The sequence below is a fragment of the Hemitrygon akajei genome, chromosome 32, assembly GCF_048418815.1.
Source record: "Hemitrygon akajei chromosome 32, sHemAka1.3, whole genome shotgun sequence".
Classification (NCBI taxonomy): Eukaryota; Metazoa; Chordata; class Chondrichthyes; order Myliobatiformes; family Dasyatidae; genus Hemitrygon; species Hemitrygon akajei.
In genome coordinates, this window is record NC_133155.1 from 7,988,634 (window position 1) to 8,004,509 (window position 15,876).

Consider the following 15,876-nt stretch of genomic DNA (forward strand, 5'->3'; position numbering starts at 1 on the left):
TTTCAATCATTGTCTTGTTTTATAATCCAACTTCTATTAAGCTTCTGGTAACGGACTTCAATCCTGACATTCTCCTGTAAAATGTCTTGATACCATTTTAAATTTATTGTTCCCTTGACGATTTCAAGCTGTCCTGGCCCTGAGGCAGCAAAGCAGCCCCAAACGATGATGCTGCTTCTACCATGCTTCACAGCTGGGATGAGGTTTTGATGTTGGTGTTCTGTGCCCTTTTTCCTCCAAACATATGTGTCATCTGTCCACAGAACATTGTCCCTGAAGCATTGTAGAATATGCAGGTGTTATTTAGCAAACATGAGGTGTGTAGCAATGTTTGCTTTAGAGTGAATGAAACAATTCTTCCATGAAACCATTCTTGTTTGGTGTTTTTCTTATCGAGGACATGAGAGAGACTTTAGCAAATTGGAGATTTCTGCAGGTCTTTTCCCTCAGCATTGCATGTTGTGCTCTTGGTGTGATCTTTGCAGGATGCCCACTCCTAGGGTGATAAGCAACAGTACTGAGTTTCTTCCATTTGTAGACAATTTCTCTTACTGTGGACTGATGAACACTCAGATCTTTAGAAATCTTTTGTAGCCTTTACCAGCTTCATGTATCTCTACAATTCTTCTAAGGTCCTCTGAAAGTTGTTTTGAATGAGGCATGGTGCACATAAGAGCTCATTCTTAGATCTGTCAGTAGCCTGACTTTTGTGTGTGATTTTTATAGGGCAGGGCACCTCTGCAACTCACACCTCCAATCTCATCTCATTGATTGGAACACCTGACTCCAAATAGCTTTTGTAGAAGGCATTACCCCAGAGGTTCACATACTTTTTCCAACAAATACATATAACATTGGATCATTTTTCTCAATAAATAAATGAGCAAGTATAATAGCTGAAGGGGTTCAGCCCGAAATGTCGACTGTACCTTTTTCATAGATGCTGCCTGACATGCTGAGTTCCTGCAGCATTTTGTGTGTGTTGCTTGGATTTCCAGCGTCTGCAGATTTTCTCCTGTTTGTAATATTTTTTTTGTGTTATTAATTTAATTGGGTTCTCTTTATCTAGTTTTAGGACGCGTGAAGATCTGATCACATTTTAGGTCAAATTTATGCAGCAAAAGAGAATTCTACAGGGTTCACAAACTGTCCAGCACTACTGTACCAACATTTTAATGAGAAGAAAGCAGAAAGTTAATTACGTTAAATCCCTTCAATGTCACCAAGATCTGTGATTGTATGGAAGTACATTTCTGGAAAAAACTCCAATGATTGCTCTTTGAATAATATTTTTAGTTTTGATAGTTTTTTTTCTCACACAGATATAATTGCTAGGAATAAATAAGTTATTTTTTAAGAATGATAATATTTTGTTGCACACTGAAAGATTGTAGATGTTCAGTTATTCTATGCCTCCAGAGAGCTGATACGCCATTTTGTGGCATATGACCATATGAATAATCCTATCTTACGTGTCAATGTCATCTGTGATAATCCATTTTACATCATCTTCAATGTGACCATGTTCGTGCATGTTTACATCTAGGCTGTGGAGGAAATGAATGGGAAGGAACTGAATGGAAAGATGCTCTTCGTTGGCCGTGCCCAAAAGAAAGTGGAACGACAGGCTGAACTTAAAAGAAAATTTGAACAGTTAAAACAGGAACGAATCAGCAGATACCAGGTGGATATAAAACTACTTTGCTTAGTCCTGGAAATGCATAATTACTTTCTATAAAATATTTCTACTACAGTGGTTTTATTATTGATTAATATCAAGCAAGACAGAAACTTGGTTCATATCAAGGTTCCAGACAGACAGACATACTTTATTGATCCCCAGGGAAATTGGGTTTTGTTACAGCCACACCAACCAAGAATAGTGAAGAAATATAGCAATATAAAACCATAAATAATTAAATAATAATAATAAGTTAATCATGCCAAGTGGAAATAAGTCCAGGACCAGCCTATTGGCTCAGGGTGTCTGACACTCCGAAACTTGTAAAGTTTGATGGCCACAGGTAGGAATGACTTCCTATGACGCTCAGTGTCTCCCATCAGGAGATTATGTGTAGCCGCTTGCCTTATTTTCCAGGTGGAAGATGATTAGTGCAATGGAGTGGCTTGATTGGTAAGCCACTCTGCTACCCTAATTTTGCAAGCAAGATTGATCCCTCATGCTTTTGAGAAATAAGATTTTGTGCACTTTGTGTTGGTGGCTCAGTGAGCATGAGCCGGCTTTTCCGAAGAGCCCAGTACACCTGAACGGCTGTGTCGTGGGTTATCTCTGAATGAAATCCTAATTCTTCCAAGAGGAACTGCAGGCAGAATTTGGATGTGATTGTCCCAATATACACTTCGTGGCTACTTTATCAGGTACACCTGTACACCCCGATTATGCAAATACCTAATTAGCCAATCGTGTGGCAGCAACTCAATGCATAAAAGCATGAGCCACGGTCAAGGGATCCAATTGTTGTTCAGATCAAACATCAGAATGTGGAAGAAATGTGACCTCAGTGACTGAGTGAAATGATTGTGGGTGTCATGCATTTTGGTTTGAGTGACTCAGAAACTGCTGATCTCCTCAGAGTTTGCTCACCAGTCTAGAGTTTGCAGAGAATTATGTGATAAACTGTGGGAAAAATGTCCATGAGTGGCAGTTAACCTCACCATTCCCAACATCCTTTGCTCTCACCAGATTTACAAACTCACTCTATGTTAACAAATTCAGTACTGTGCAAAAGTCTTAGGCACCCTAACTATAATTATGTGCCTAAGGCCTTTGCACAATACTGTATTGCACCTTAGGAAAGTTAGCATAGTAATTCAAAGGGGATAAATACTTTTTTCAGCCTTGCTAATCTGGTTTATAATTTTTATAAATTGTTGTCAGGTTTTCAATTTTTTTTTATTTGACATGATGCACAATGTTTTGTATTTTAGCTCAAAAAATCCTTCAGTGTATTTTAAATTTTGAAAATGTAGCAGTAAAATGTGAAAATAGTTGTGGGTCTAAATACTTTTTTCAAGGCACTATATATATCCATTTGTGCAGTATTTCATGCCAAGATATACCCCAGATTGCCCATCACTAATGTTTTTCCCAAAGAATCGCTGGTTACAGATAGGCATGAACCAACAGGGATTTACAAGATACTCTGTACAGTTTACCTGTCTGTTACCTGTATTTTGGATAATTGCAGCTAAAGGAAATGGATCTCATTATCGTACTGTCAAAGAAAGGGCAACAAGAATGAGGGCACAAAGCAAATCTGCTAGCATCTAGTACTGTGTATGTTAGTCTTTATGCAATTTAGCACCTAGTTCCAATAACCAGTCTGATTTTGCAGTGCAGACTCAGGTGGAGCTGTTGTGCCAAAACAATGCTGAGTAAATCCAGATGTGTCTCCTCTAAATTGAGGCTTATCTCTACAACTTTGCAACATTACTTTTAAATAGTCTTTATTTTTCTCCTCTTATTGATTAACATAATTGTTGGGCTCCATGCAATCCTGAAGCAGCGTCATTAGGTGGATGCCCTTGATATGTGGGATATTCTACACTTTTGATCTGTTGTAGATTGCACTTTGTCCTTATCTGCAAATCGTACCAGGAGATATGCTGTAAGCACTCAACATGAGTGTCTCTTGAAAGAAAGTTTTATCAATTTTTAAATAAGTTTCCTGAATTTTCACCTGAATAGATAACACTCATTTCAAAAACAGGTGAAAAATGTAATGTATTCAGGAATGTACTGAACTCAGGACTAAAACAGTGAAATTTATTTCATGATTTCATTTAGTGGGACTGGCAACTCTCTGTATTTAAACAACGCCAATTAATGCCAGATAACTACAAAAAGTAAATGTCAGTTTAAGGAATAAATATACAGTTGCAAGAAAAAGTTTGTGAATCCTTTGCAGTTACCCTATTTTTCTGCATTAATTACTCACAAAATGTGGTCTGATCTTCATTTAAGTCACAATAATAGACAAACATAATCTACCTGAACTAATAACCTGCAAAAAATTGTACTACTTCTCGTCAATACTGAGTACACCATTTAAACAATCACAGTCTAGGTTCAAAAAAGTATGTGACCCTTGGAATAATGCCTTCTACAAAAGCTATTTGGAGTCAGGTGTTCCAATCAATCAGCTGAGATTGGAGGTGTGTGTTGTAGAGGTACCCGGCCCTTTATAAAACAAACGCACAAAGTCAGGTTACTGATCAGAGCCTGCTCTTCTCAAGAAAGATACGTTTATGTGCACCATGCCTCAATGAAAACAACTTTTAGAGGTCCTCAGAAGAATTGTTGAGATGCATGAAGCTGGAAGACTACAAAAGCGTTTCTAAGGACCTGAGTGTTCATCAGTCCACAGTAAGAGAAATTGTCTACAAATGAATGAAATTCAGTATTGTTGTTACTCTCACTCTGAGTGGGTGTCCTGCAAAGATCACACCAAGAGCACAACATGCTGAAGGAGGTGAAAAAGAACCCAAGGGTGACAGCAAAAGAGATTGCTGCACGTCTCATGTTTGCAAAAGAACACCTGGATGTTCCACAGTGCTTCTGGGACAATCGTCTGGACAGATGAGACAAAAGTTGAACTTTTTGGCAGAAATTCACACCGCTATGTTTGAAGGAAAAAGGGCACTGCACATCAACACCAAAACCTCATCCCAACAGTGAAGCATGGTGCTGCCTCAGGGTGTGGAGAGCTTGCAATCGTTGAGGAAACAGTGAAATCAAAATTGTATCGAGGACATTTTACACGAGAATGTCTGGGTAGTGGTCCTGAAGCTCAGTAGAAGTTGATTGATGTAACAAGACAATGATCTGAAATAAAGGTAAATCAACAGCAGAACGGTTTTAAAAGAAGAAAATTCATGTCCCAGATATATTGATGAACTGAAACATTTTTGTATGGAGGAATGGTCTAAAATTCTTCCTTGCTGTTGTGCAAGTCTGATCAGCAGCTACAGGGAACATTTGGTGGAGGTTATTGCTGCTAAAGGAGGTGCAACCAGTTACAAGGGTTCATATATTTTTTCCAGCCTGGAGTGTGAATGATTAAACGATGGGTTCAATAAAGACATGGAAAGTACAATTGTTTGTTATTAGTTTGGGTAGATTGCATTTATCTATTGTGAATTAGATGAAGATCAGACCACATTCTCTCAGTAATTAATGCAGTAAAGCAGGTAATTGTAAAGAGTTCACAAACCTTTGTTGCAAGTGTATTTAATTTTGATTAAATGCATATAAAAATAATATTTGGTTATTGCCTACTTGTGGCCCATATTTAATGCAGATTTTAACATTAGATCTGTCATATTGTTAAGTTCAGCATCTTGCACGATAAGAGCGTCCCATTTATTTGTAGAGCACCTTTGAACTGGAAATTGCTTTTAGTTAGTGCTTTCTGCAACTACGATATTGGGTTAGTTTGGAATTATGCATCATTTATATTGGTACATTTGGTAATTAGATGACATCTGTCAATTTTGAGAACATGAATTTGTAAAGAGCACTACTGACAATTATTAAAATGATTTTAGGGTGTGAATCTATACATCAAAAACTTGGATGACACTATCGATGATGAAAAGCTGAGAAAGGAGTTTGCTCCATTTGGTTCAATCACCAGTGCCAAGGTATGTTCATTAACAAGGTTTTGTCAATGGATTCGGTTGGTTAAAAAAATAAATGGAGTAATTGCCTTTTAACTTTATCATTTTTGTTTTTAAGAAGCCATACTTCCATAAAATCTAGGATTTTATGAAAGGTCGATAACCTTAAGTAAACCATTCCCACTAGATCCCACTAGAGATGATCCATTCAGGTACTCGACAGGGTAAATGCAAAGTGATATTTTCCCTGGCTGATGTATCTAGAGTCAGAGGATGGTAATTCTTTGGACTGCCAAGAGAGCTCTGGAGGTTCAGATGCTTAGTATATTCGAGATAGAGAATAATTTTTTATATATTGTGGTTAATTGAGGAATATACTGTAGATATAGTGCAGGAAAATGACTGTGGTAAAAGATTGGCCTTAATATTATCGAATGCTGGAGCAAGCTTGCGAGCCCAAATGGCCTACTTATTTGCAAACTTTAAGTGACTTAAATTTGTGATAATTTGTCTTTTTTAAAGGTAATGCTGGAGGATGGCCGAAGCAAAGGTTTTGGTTTTGTCTGCTTCTCCTCTCCTGAAGAAGCCACAAAAGCTGTAACAGAAATGAATGGGCGTATAGTTGGTTCCAAGCCGCTATATGTAGCCCTTGCTCAGAGAAAAGAGGAGCGCAAAGCTCACTTAACTAATCAATATATGCAACGTATTGCAGGGATGCGTGCCATGCCGGCCAATACAATCATCAACCAGTTTCAGCCAGCTGCTGGAGGCTACTTTATGCCAGCGGTGCCTCAGGTGAGTTCTTGATGTTCTTTGTCATTTGTCTGTGCATCCCAGAAGCAGTGAAAAATTACAGGAGCTTTAAAGAAGAGCTTGATAAATTAGAAGGAAATAAGTTCTGTCAGATTCTTGCAGCTTTTGAGCCAGGTTATATATCACTTTCTGATCTGGATTGAATATCAGAAGTTCCAACTAAAAGCAAATTCGTTAACAATATAAGAAAGGAGAAAGGTATCAGGTCATTTTCCAGTCCTATCAAGCGGAGCAGCCAGCTACTAGTGTTGTGGCATCCACACCAGAATTCGAGGTGAGTGGTCCCGGGTTCGAATCCGCCTGGCTCCTTGCACGTTTTACATCTGTGCTGGGTTGAACATTGAGGTAGGAACTCGTCCTTGTAAAAAAAACAGCCAAAAATGCCAAAGAAACGGCAGGGTTGCCACTTTATGTGCCACAAGGTGCAGTAAGGCACAGCAACGTCAGTATGTCTATTTGGACAGGCGACCTTGACAAGTGATGCTGGCCTAACAGCAAAGTAAACTAATGTTTTTTTTTCAGCTGGAACTTGGGCTTCATGAGTATTGTGTTCATTTTTGTTCCACTAAAATCACTATTTACTAGTTTGCTGTTATTTTATAGACCAGCTCATCCTGAGTTTTGTCAAGGGTTCAGGTGGGAATTGCTGGTGTTCATACACTGTGTACTGAAGCAGGTTAGGTCATTGATTTCCATGTGTAAGCCATAACTGATTACCAGATCCAGAAAATGAATGGATGCATTTTAAAAAAATTGTCATTGTGTGACATCGAGGAATCTTTTAAAACTGAAGTCAATGGGAAACAGCTGTTGGATTCGTACGCAGATTAAAGGAAAATGACTGATTGTAGGCTGTCAGTAACCAGATCATGACTTCCTCTGTGCCCAGCCACTTTTAATGTTCATCTATAAATTCTGCCCCATCAGAAGATAAGATGCACAGTGTTCAATTCCAGCTACACATCCTCAGATAACGACCACATTTAATAGAGATTTGGACAACATTTAGTGAAGTGTCAGTTTGTTTGTTCAGTTGCCAGGCAACTGGTCTTTCACTTTCTATACCCAGTGTTCAGCTACCTTCTACTTGCCACTCTGAGGAAGCTACAGAGTACAAGTAATCCAACATTGTCATCACCTTCTCTCTGCCCACACTTTGTCAAAGTGTCACTTTGTCTCACCTCCTGGGCTTTGATTGCCGACTCAGCGTCTGTCACACTCAGTGACTGTCCCAGTGGCATTAGGCACCCTTGTAAGGCATCTCACCCGTAATCGTGGCTAGTTGGCACTCCATCTCGTCTAGTTCCCTTGTAAAGCATCTCACCCTTAACTGGCTCCTGTTCCGTGTTGACGGATCGGGTAAGTCTTAAGATTTCAAGTTCGCGTTCTGCGAAGAGAAATCTGAAGACTCTTAACCCCGATCCTACGCTACACGACGGACCGGGGGAGATACTGTCATTCCTCAACCTTTTTGGATTTTAGGAGGGGGGCCCCATTCTGGGAGCCATATCAAGCATCCACATCTCTTGCGTCCGGCACACTCTGATAAGGTGTTAATGACCTTGACACCTAGTCACTAACCAGCTACTCTCATATTCACTGGACACATTCAAGGACTACCCGAGAAAGTCAAAGTCAGGTTATTAATCAAACTTTTAAATTGATATCCTTTAGAAGAATTTAACATTTGATTTAAAAAAGACATAATTAAATTTTTCACAAAGAACTAAACTTCGACAAAAGTGTAATAAAGTGGAATTCGATAAACTTAAGATGTTGTCCAGGCCGATTCAAAGAAGGAGATAATTTGAAAAAGTGATTAGAAAAATTTTCATGGAAAAACCCCTCCCCCCCCCCGTACGCACACCTGGATTTCCCTCGAAAAACCCCAAAAACGAGGGCCAAAGCGTACTTTTCATACGTAAAACAGCAAAAAAAATCTTTCAAAAAAACTTTTTTGCAATCTTAACAATTATGGGACAAAAAAAACTGACAAAAATGTTACCTTCTCCAGGACATTATTTTAATTTTTATGTAAAAAAATACTACTATTAGCCCTGATATACCTATTATCTTTGAACAAATCACCGGTATGATGTGTGGGCTTACATAGTGCATCAATATCACATCACACATCAAACAGCATGCATCACCAACCAACACAACACACAACATACATATCAAATGCCTCCATAACCTGATATTATCCCAATTTCCTCCACTATGAGCCACTAGTATAGCTTAACTCAAAGCATTGCACTGAAGATGCTAAAATAAAAATGAACCTTTTTCACAGGCACGAAGGTTTGGTCCTGGCCTCAATATTAGTTATAACTTGACTTACCCATGCAAGTCTTAGCATTCCGGTGAGAATGCCCTAATCAACCATAAATTTGATTAGGAGCTGGTATCAGGCACATTTCAAAATAGCCCATGACACCTCACTCAGCCACACCCACAAGGGAACTCAGCAGTGATAAACATTGTTCCATAAGCGCAAGCTTGAGCCAATTAAAGTTACAAAGAGTTGGTCAATCTCGTGCCAGCCACCGCGGTTATACGAGTGACACAAATTAATATTCCACGGCGTTAAGGGTGATTAGAAATATCTCATCCAAAATAAAGTTAAGACTCCATTAAGCTGTCATACGCTCTTATGTTTGGAAACATCATTCACGAAAGTAACTTTATACAAACAGAATTTTTGACCTCACGACAGTTAAGACCCAAACTAGGATTAGATACCCTACTATGCTTAACCATAAACATTGTTATAAATAAACCTACCTTAATACACCGCCTGAATACTACAAGAGCTAGCTTACAATCCAAAGGACTTGGCGGTGCTCCAAACCCACCTAGAGGAGCCTGTTCTATAACCGATAATCCGCGTTTAACCTCACCACTTCTTGCCCTTTCCGCCTATGTACCGCCATTGTCAGCTCACCCTGTGAAGGCATAACAGTAAGCATAATGACCTTTACCCTCAATACGTCAGGTCGAGGTGTAGCGAATGAAGTGGGAAGAAATGGGCTACATTCTCTTTCTAGAGTACACAAACAGAAGCATGAAAAACTTCTTAAAGGTGGATTTAGCAGTAAGTAAACTTCAGAACATTATACTGAAACCGGCTCTGGAGTGCGCGCACACCACCCGTCACTCCCCTCGAAAAATCACCATAAATTTTATTAAAAATCTTTTCAACAAGAGGAGGCAAGTCATAACATGGTAAGTGTACTGGAAAGTGCACTTGGTTTAACCAAAATGTAGCTAAAATAGTAAAGCGCCTCCCTTACCGAGGAGACACCCGTGCAATTTGAGTCATTTTGAACCCCAAAGCTAGCCAAAACAAATTTACACACCTCTCACTATTAACCTAGTATAGATCTCACCCCCCCCCATCACCTAATTTAAAACATTTTATCCTTCTTAGTATAGGTGATAGAACAGAACCTTTGAGCTATAGAGACAGTACCGCAAGGGAAAGCTGAAAAAGAAATGAAATAAACCGTTAAAGTACAAAAAAGCAGAGACTCACCCTCGTACCTTTTGCATCATGATTTAGCAAGAACAACTAGACAAAAAGCTTTTTAGTCTAACTTCCCGAAACCAAACGAGCTACTTCGGAGCAGCATACCAGAGCCAACCCACCTCTGTGGCAAAAGAGGGGGAAGACTCCCAAGTAGCAGTGACAAGCCTACCGAGTTTGGTGATAGCTGGTTATCCAAAAAAAGAACTTAAATTCTGCATTAATTTTTCAACTCAGTAAACAAAAACCCTTTCAACAAGCCCAATTGTAAAATTTAATAGTTATTCAAAAAGGGTACAGCTTTTTTGAATTAAGAAACAACTTTAATAGGAGGGTAATGATTATAATCTCTAAAGGATCACTCCTCAGTGGGTCCAAAAGCAGCCACCTGTAAAGAAAGCATCACAGCTCAAGCCTACAGCACACCAACAAATCTCTGACCTTTTAAATCTCCCACACTTCACTGCCCGACGTCACACGCCTGCGCAGTCCTGCCTCTCTCAACTCTGATGAAAACCGGAGCCCAAATGTAGTAGGCCCATATGATCTTCTACAACCTATTGCCGATGGACTTAAACTATTTACCAAAGAACCAGTACGGCCATCCTTCTCCTCCCAATTCCTCTTCCTAATTACCCCCACCATCGCCCTGACCCTGGCCCTATTGCTATGAATACCCTTACCCCTTCCACATTCAATCTTCAACCTGAACCTAGGTCTACTTTTTATCTTAGCCATCTCAAGTTTAACAGTCTACACCATCCTAGGCTCAGGTTGGGCCTCAAACTCCAAATATGCCCTCAGTTGCACAAACCATCTGCTATGAAGTAACACTGGCCTTAATCCTCCTAGCCCTAATTATCTTTGCAGGGGGTTTTACGCTCCACACATTCAACTTAAGCCAAGAAACCATCTGATTAATTGTCCCCGCATGACCCTTATATGATACATCTCAACGCTAGCAGAAACCAACCAAGCCCCTTTCGACCTCACAGAAGGTGAATCCGATCTAGTCTCAGGATTTAACATCGAATATCCTTTGCCCTCTTCTTCCTAGCTGAGTACTCTAATATTTTATTGATAAACACCCTTTCCGTTATTTTATTCCTAGGAACATCTTATAATTCCCATCTTCCACAACTTACTACCCTCAACCTTATACTTAAAGCAACTGCACTAACCCTATTATTCCTATGAATTCGAGCCTCTTATCTACGGTTTTGATACGACCAACTCATACACCTCGTCTGAAAAAACTTCCTACCAATAACACTAGCAATACTCCTATGACATATCACCTTACCTGTTGCCACAGCTAGCCTCCCACCAATAACTTCCTAAAAGGAAAAGTGCCTGAATTAAAGGGCCATTTTGATAGAGTGGATAATGAATGTTAAAGCCATTCCTCTTCCTTACGTTAGAAAAATAGGATTCAAACCTATACCTAAGAGATCAAAACTCTTAGTACTTCCAATTATACTATTTCCTAAGTAAAGTCAGCTAATTTCAAGCTTTTGGGCCCATACCCCAAACATGTTGGTTAAAATCCTTCCTCTACTAATGAACCCCTTAGTCCTCTCCATCACAATCCTTAGTTTAGGATTAGACACCACAATAACACTTATTGCCTCACACTGATTATTAATTTGAGTTGGATTAGAAATCAATACAATAGCCATTATCCCTCTTATAATTTATCAACACCATCCACGAGCAACAGAAGCAACCACAAAATATTTCCTTATGCAGGCCACTGCCTCTGCCCTCCTCCTATTTGCTGGGGCCACAAATGCTTGACTCACAGGTTAGTGAAGCATTACCGAGATTATTAATCTAACCTCTGCCACACTCCTCTCCATTTCCCTAGCACTAAAAATTGGTGACGAACAAAAACCTCCCAACCAAACCTAGTTCTAGCCTTAACAACATCACTCTCCCTCCTTCTCCTTTTACTCACCCCCACAATCCTCTCACTAACCACATAAGAAATTTAGGTTTAAACAAACCAAAAGCCTTCAAAGCTTTAAACAAGAGTGAAAATCTCTTAATTTTTGTTAAGTCTTGCAAGATTCTATCTCACATCTCCTGAATGCAACTCAAACACTTTTATTAAGCTAAAGCCTTACTAGATAAATAGACCTCGATCCTATAAAGTCTTAGTTAACAGCTAAGCGTTCAATCCAGCGAACTTTTATTTCGGCTTCTCCCGCTGTTTAGCGGCAGTGAGGCGGGAGAAGCCCCGGGAGAGCCTATTCTCCTTCTTGGGATTTGCAATCCCAAGTATCTTTATACTACAGAGCTGATGTTTGATAAGAAGAGGACTTGAACCTCTCTTTAGGAGCTACAATCCGCCGCTTAAACCTCAGCCATCTTACCTGTGGCAATAATTAATCGTTGATTATTCTCTAATAATCACAAAGACATTGGCACCCTTTATTTAATTTTTGGTGCTTGGGCGGGTATAGTGGGTACTAGCCTCAGTCTGCTAATCCGAACAGAACTAAGCCAACCAGGTGCATTGCTGGGCGATGACCAGATCTACAATGTAATTGTCACTGTCCATGTCTTCGTAATGATTTTCTTCATAGTAATGCCAATCATGATTGGAGGGTTTGGTAATTGACTGGTTCCCTTAATGATCAGTGCCCCAGACATGGCTTCTCCACGAATAAATAACATCAGTTTTTGACTCCTCCCCCCCCCCCCCCCCCCCCCATCTTTTCTTTTACTACTAGCCCCAGCAGGAGTAGAAGCTGGAGCTGGCACAGGATGAACAGTTTACCCCCCCCACTAGCTGGTAACCTAGCACATGCCGGAGCTTCCGTAGACCTTACCATCTTCTCCCTACATCTAGCAGGTGTTTCCTCTATTCTAGCATCCATTAACTTTATCACAACAATTATTAATATGAAACTACATGCAATCTCCCAGTATCAAACACCCCTCTTTGTTTGATCTATTCTTATCACAGCTGTCCTTCTTTTACTATCTCTCCCTGTCCTAGCAGCAGGCATTACTATACTTCTCACAGATCATAATCTCAACACGACCTTTTTTGATCCAGCGGGTGGAGGGGACCCTATTCTTTATCAACACCTCTTTTGATTCTTTGGTCATCCAGAAGTCTATATTTTTATTCTACCAGGCTTCGGTATGATCTCTCATGTTGTAGCCTATTACTCAGGAACAAAAGAACCTTTTGGTTGTATGGGAATGGTCTGAACAATAATGGCAATTGGTCTTCTTGGCTTTATTGTTTGAGTCCATCATATGTTTACAGTTGGAATAGACGTAGATACACGAGCTTATTTCAACCGAAAAGAAGCCATCCAAGCTCTTACTCTTACAATTATTTTGGGACTTTATTTCACTGCATTCCAAGCTATGGAATACTACGGAGCCTCCTTCACTATTGCCGATGGTATCTACAGAACCACTTTCTTCGTCGCCAGAGGCTTCCATGGCCTCCATGTAATTATTGGTTCTTCATTTCTACTAATCTGCCTCCTACGACAAATCCAATACCACTTCACATCCCAACACCATTTTGGCTTCGAAGCCGCCGCATGATACTGACATTTCATCGACATAGTTTGACTATTCCTTTACGTTTCAATCTAATGATGAGGTTCATAATAATTACTTTTCTAGTATAAAGACTAGTACAAGTGACTTCCAATCATTTAATCTTAGTTAAAATCCAAGGAAAAGTAATGAACCTCATCACATTTATTGTCGCCCTTACAGCCCTCATTTCCCTAATCTTGGCAATATTAGCCTTCTGACTACCCACTCTCAACCCTGACAACGAAAAAATACCCCCATACGAATGTGGCTTTGACCTGCTAGGAACCACACACTTACCCTTCTCACTCCGCTTTTTCCTAGTCGCCATCCTCTTCCTTCTATTTGACCTAGAAATTGCCCTCCTCTTACCATTACCTTGAGGAGATCAACTCAATTTCCCCCCTCATTACCTCTTTATGGGCAACAACCATCTTACTACTCCTAACCTTAGGCCTAATCTACGAATGACTTCAAGTGGGCTTAGAATGAGCAGAATAGATACTTAATCCAAAATTAAGACCATTGATTTCGGCTCAATTAATTATGGTGAAAACCCATAAGTATCTTGTCCCCCATCCACTTCTTCTTCTCCTCTGCCTTTGCTCTAAGCCTTATAGGCCTAGCCCTAAACTGCTCCCATATTTTATCAGCTCTTATTTGCCTCCAAGGTATAATATTATCCTTGTTTATTGCTATTTCTCTTTGATCAATAACAATAGCTTCCCCCACTTGCTCCCTCACACCCATAATCTTACTAACGTTTTCAGCTTGTGAAGCAAGCTCAGGCCTAGCCCTACTAGTAGCTACCGCTCGCATCCACGGCTCAGATACATTAAAAAACCTCAACCTTCTGCAATGTTAAAAATCATCATCCCTACAATCATACTCTACCCAATCTCATGACTTACCCCTAAAAAATGACTTTGAACTACCTCCATCACCCACAGCCTTCTCATCGCATTCACTAGCCTATACTGATTCAAATGAAACATAGAAATTGGCTGAGATTTTTCCAACTTCCACTTAGTTGACCCCTTATCATCTCCACTACTCGTATTAACTTGCTGACTCCCCCCACTGATAATAATCACCAGCCAAAATCACCTCAGCAATGAACCACACACCCCACAACGCATTTACATCAACCTCCTTATTACCCTCCAACTCCTCCTAATCATAGCCTTCAGTGCTACCGAAATAATCCTATTTTACATTATATTTGAAGCAACTCTCATCCCAACACTTAGTATCATTACACATTGAGGCAATCAAGCTGAACGACTAAGTGCAGGAACTTACTTCTTATTCTACACACTTGTAGGCTCCCTGCCCTTTTTAATCGCTCTCCTCATCCTACAAAATGACCTCTGCTCACTCTCAACATTAACCCTTCAATTCCCCCAACTCCTAAACCTTAACTCATGGGCAAACAAATTCTGATGAGCTGCATGCCTAATCGCCTTCCTAGTAAAAATACCCCTTTACGGAGCACACCTCTGACTACCTAAAGCCCACATAGAAGCCCCCATTGCTGGCTCTATAATTCTAGCTGCAATCCTACTAAAACTAGGAGGATATGGAATAATACGAATCATCCCCATCCTCAACCCCCTAACAAAAGAAATAACCTTTCCATTCCTAATTTTAGCCCTCTGAGGAATTATTATAACAAGCTCCACCTGTTTACGTCAAACAGACCTCAAATCCCTAATCGCTTACTCATCAGTAAGTCACATAGGCCTTGTAGCGGCAGCCATTCTCATTCAAACATCATGAAGTTTCGCAGGAGCAACCACCCTAATAATCGCCCACAGCCTTATCTCGTCCGCCCTTCTCTGCTTAGCCAACACCAACTACGAACGAACACACATCCAAACCCTGCTTTTCACCCGAGGTATACAAATCATTCTTCCACTAATAGCAACTTCATGATTCCTTGCCAACTTAGCAAACTTAGCTTTACCTCCCTCCCCAAACCTAATAGGCGAACTTCTCATCATCTCTTCCCTTTTTAAATGATCTCAATGAACTATTATTACCGGACTAGGTGTCCTATTAACCGCTTCCTATTCCCTATACATATTTATTATAACACAACAAGGACCTCTTCCCCCTCACGTTGCCCTTATAAATCCTTCCCACACACGAGAACACCTATTAATATACTTCCACCTGATCCCAACACTCCTTTTCTCTAAACCAGAACTAGTCCTAGGTTGAACATCCTGTAATTATAGTTCAGTAAAAACATTAGATTGTTGTTCTAAAAATAAAAGTTAAATTATTTTTAATTACCCAAGAAAGGTCTGGGACAAGGGAAACTGCTA

General features: G+C 39.9%; 1 protein-coding gene, 1 non-coding gene and 1 pseudogene across 7 annotated transcripts in view; all 3 read left to right on the forward strand.

Moving 5' to 3' along the window:
• pabpc4 (poly(A) binding protein, cytoplasmic 4 (inducible form)) overlaps positions 1-15,876 on the forward strand; it is a 53,284-nt gene that overhangs the window by 21,505 nt on the left and 15,903 nt on the right. For 5 of the 6 annotated variants that reach the window (XM_073034693.1, XM_073034694.1, XM_073034698.1 and 2 more), the window contains 3 exons: positions 1,547-1,684; positions 5,569-5,664; positions 6,163-6,435. In XM_073034693.1, the coding sequence (XP_072890794.1) occupies positions 1,547-1,684; positions 5,569-5,664; positions 6,163-6,435 (507 nt within the window). Of the gene's footprint in view, positions 1-1,546; positions 1,685-5,568; positions 5,665-6,162; positions 6,436-15,876 lie in introns of those variants that run through there. The other variant, XR_012097006.1, reaches the window with a different exon arrangement.
• On the forward strand, positions 3,323-3,454 carry LOC140719839 (small nucleolar RNA SNORA55). Its single transcript, XR_012097023.1, has one exon. It is a non-coding gene; the product is annotated as a small nucleolar RNA SNORA55 (small nucleolar RNA).
• On the forward strand, positions 13,550-15,481 carry LOC140719804 (NADH-ubiquinone oxidoreductase chain 4-like; annotated as a pseudogene).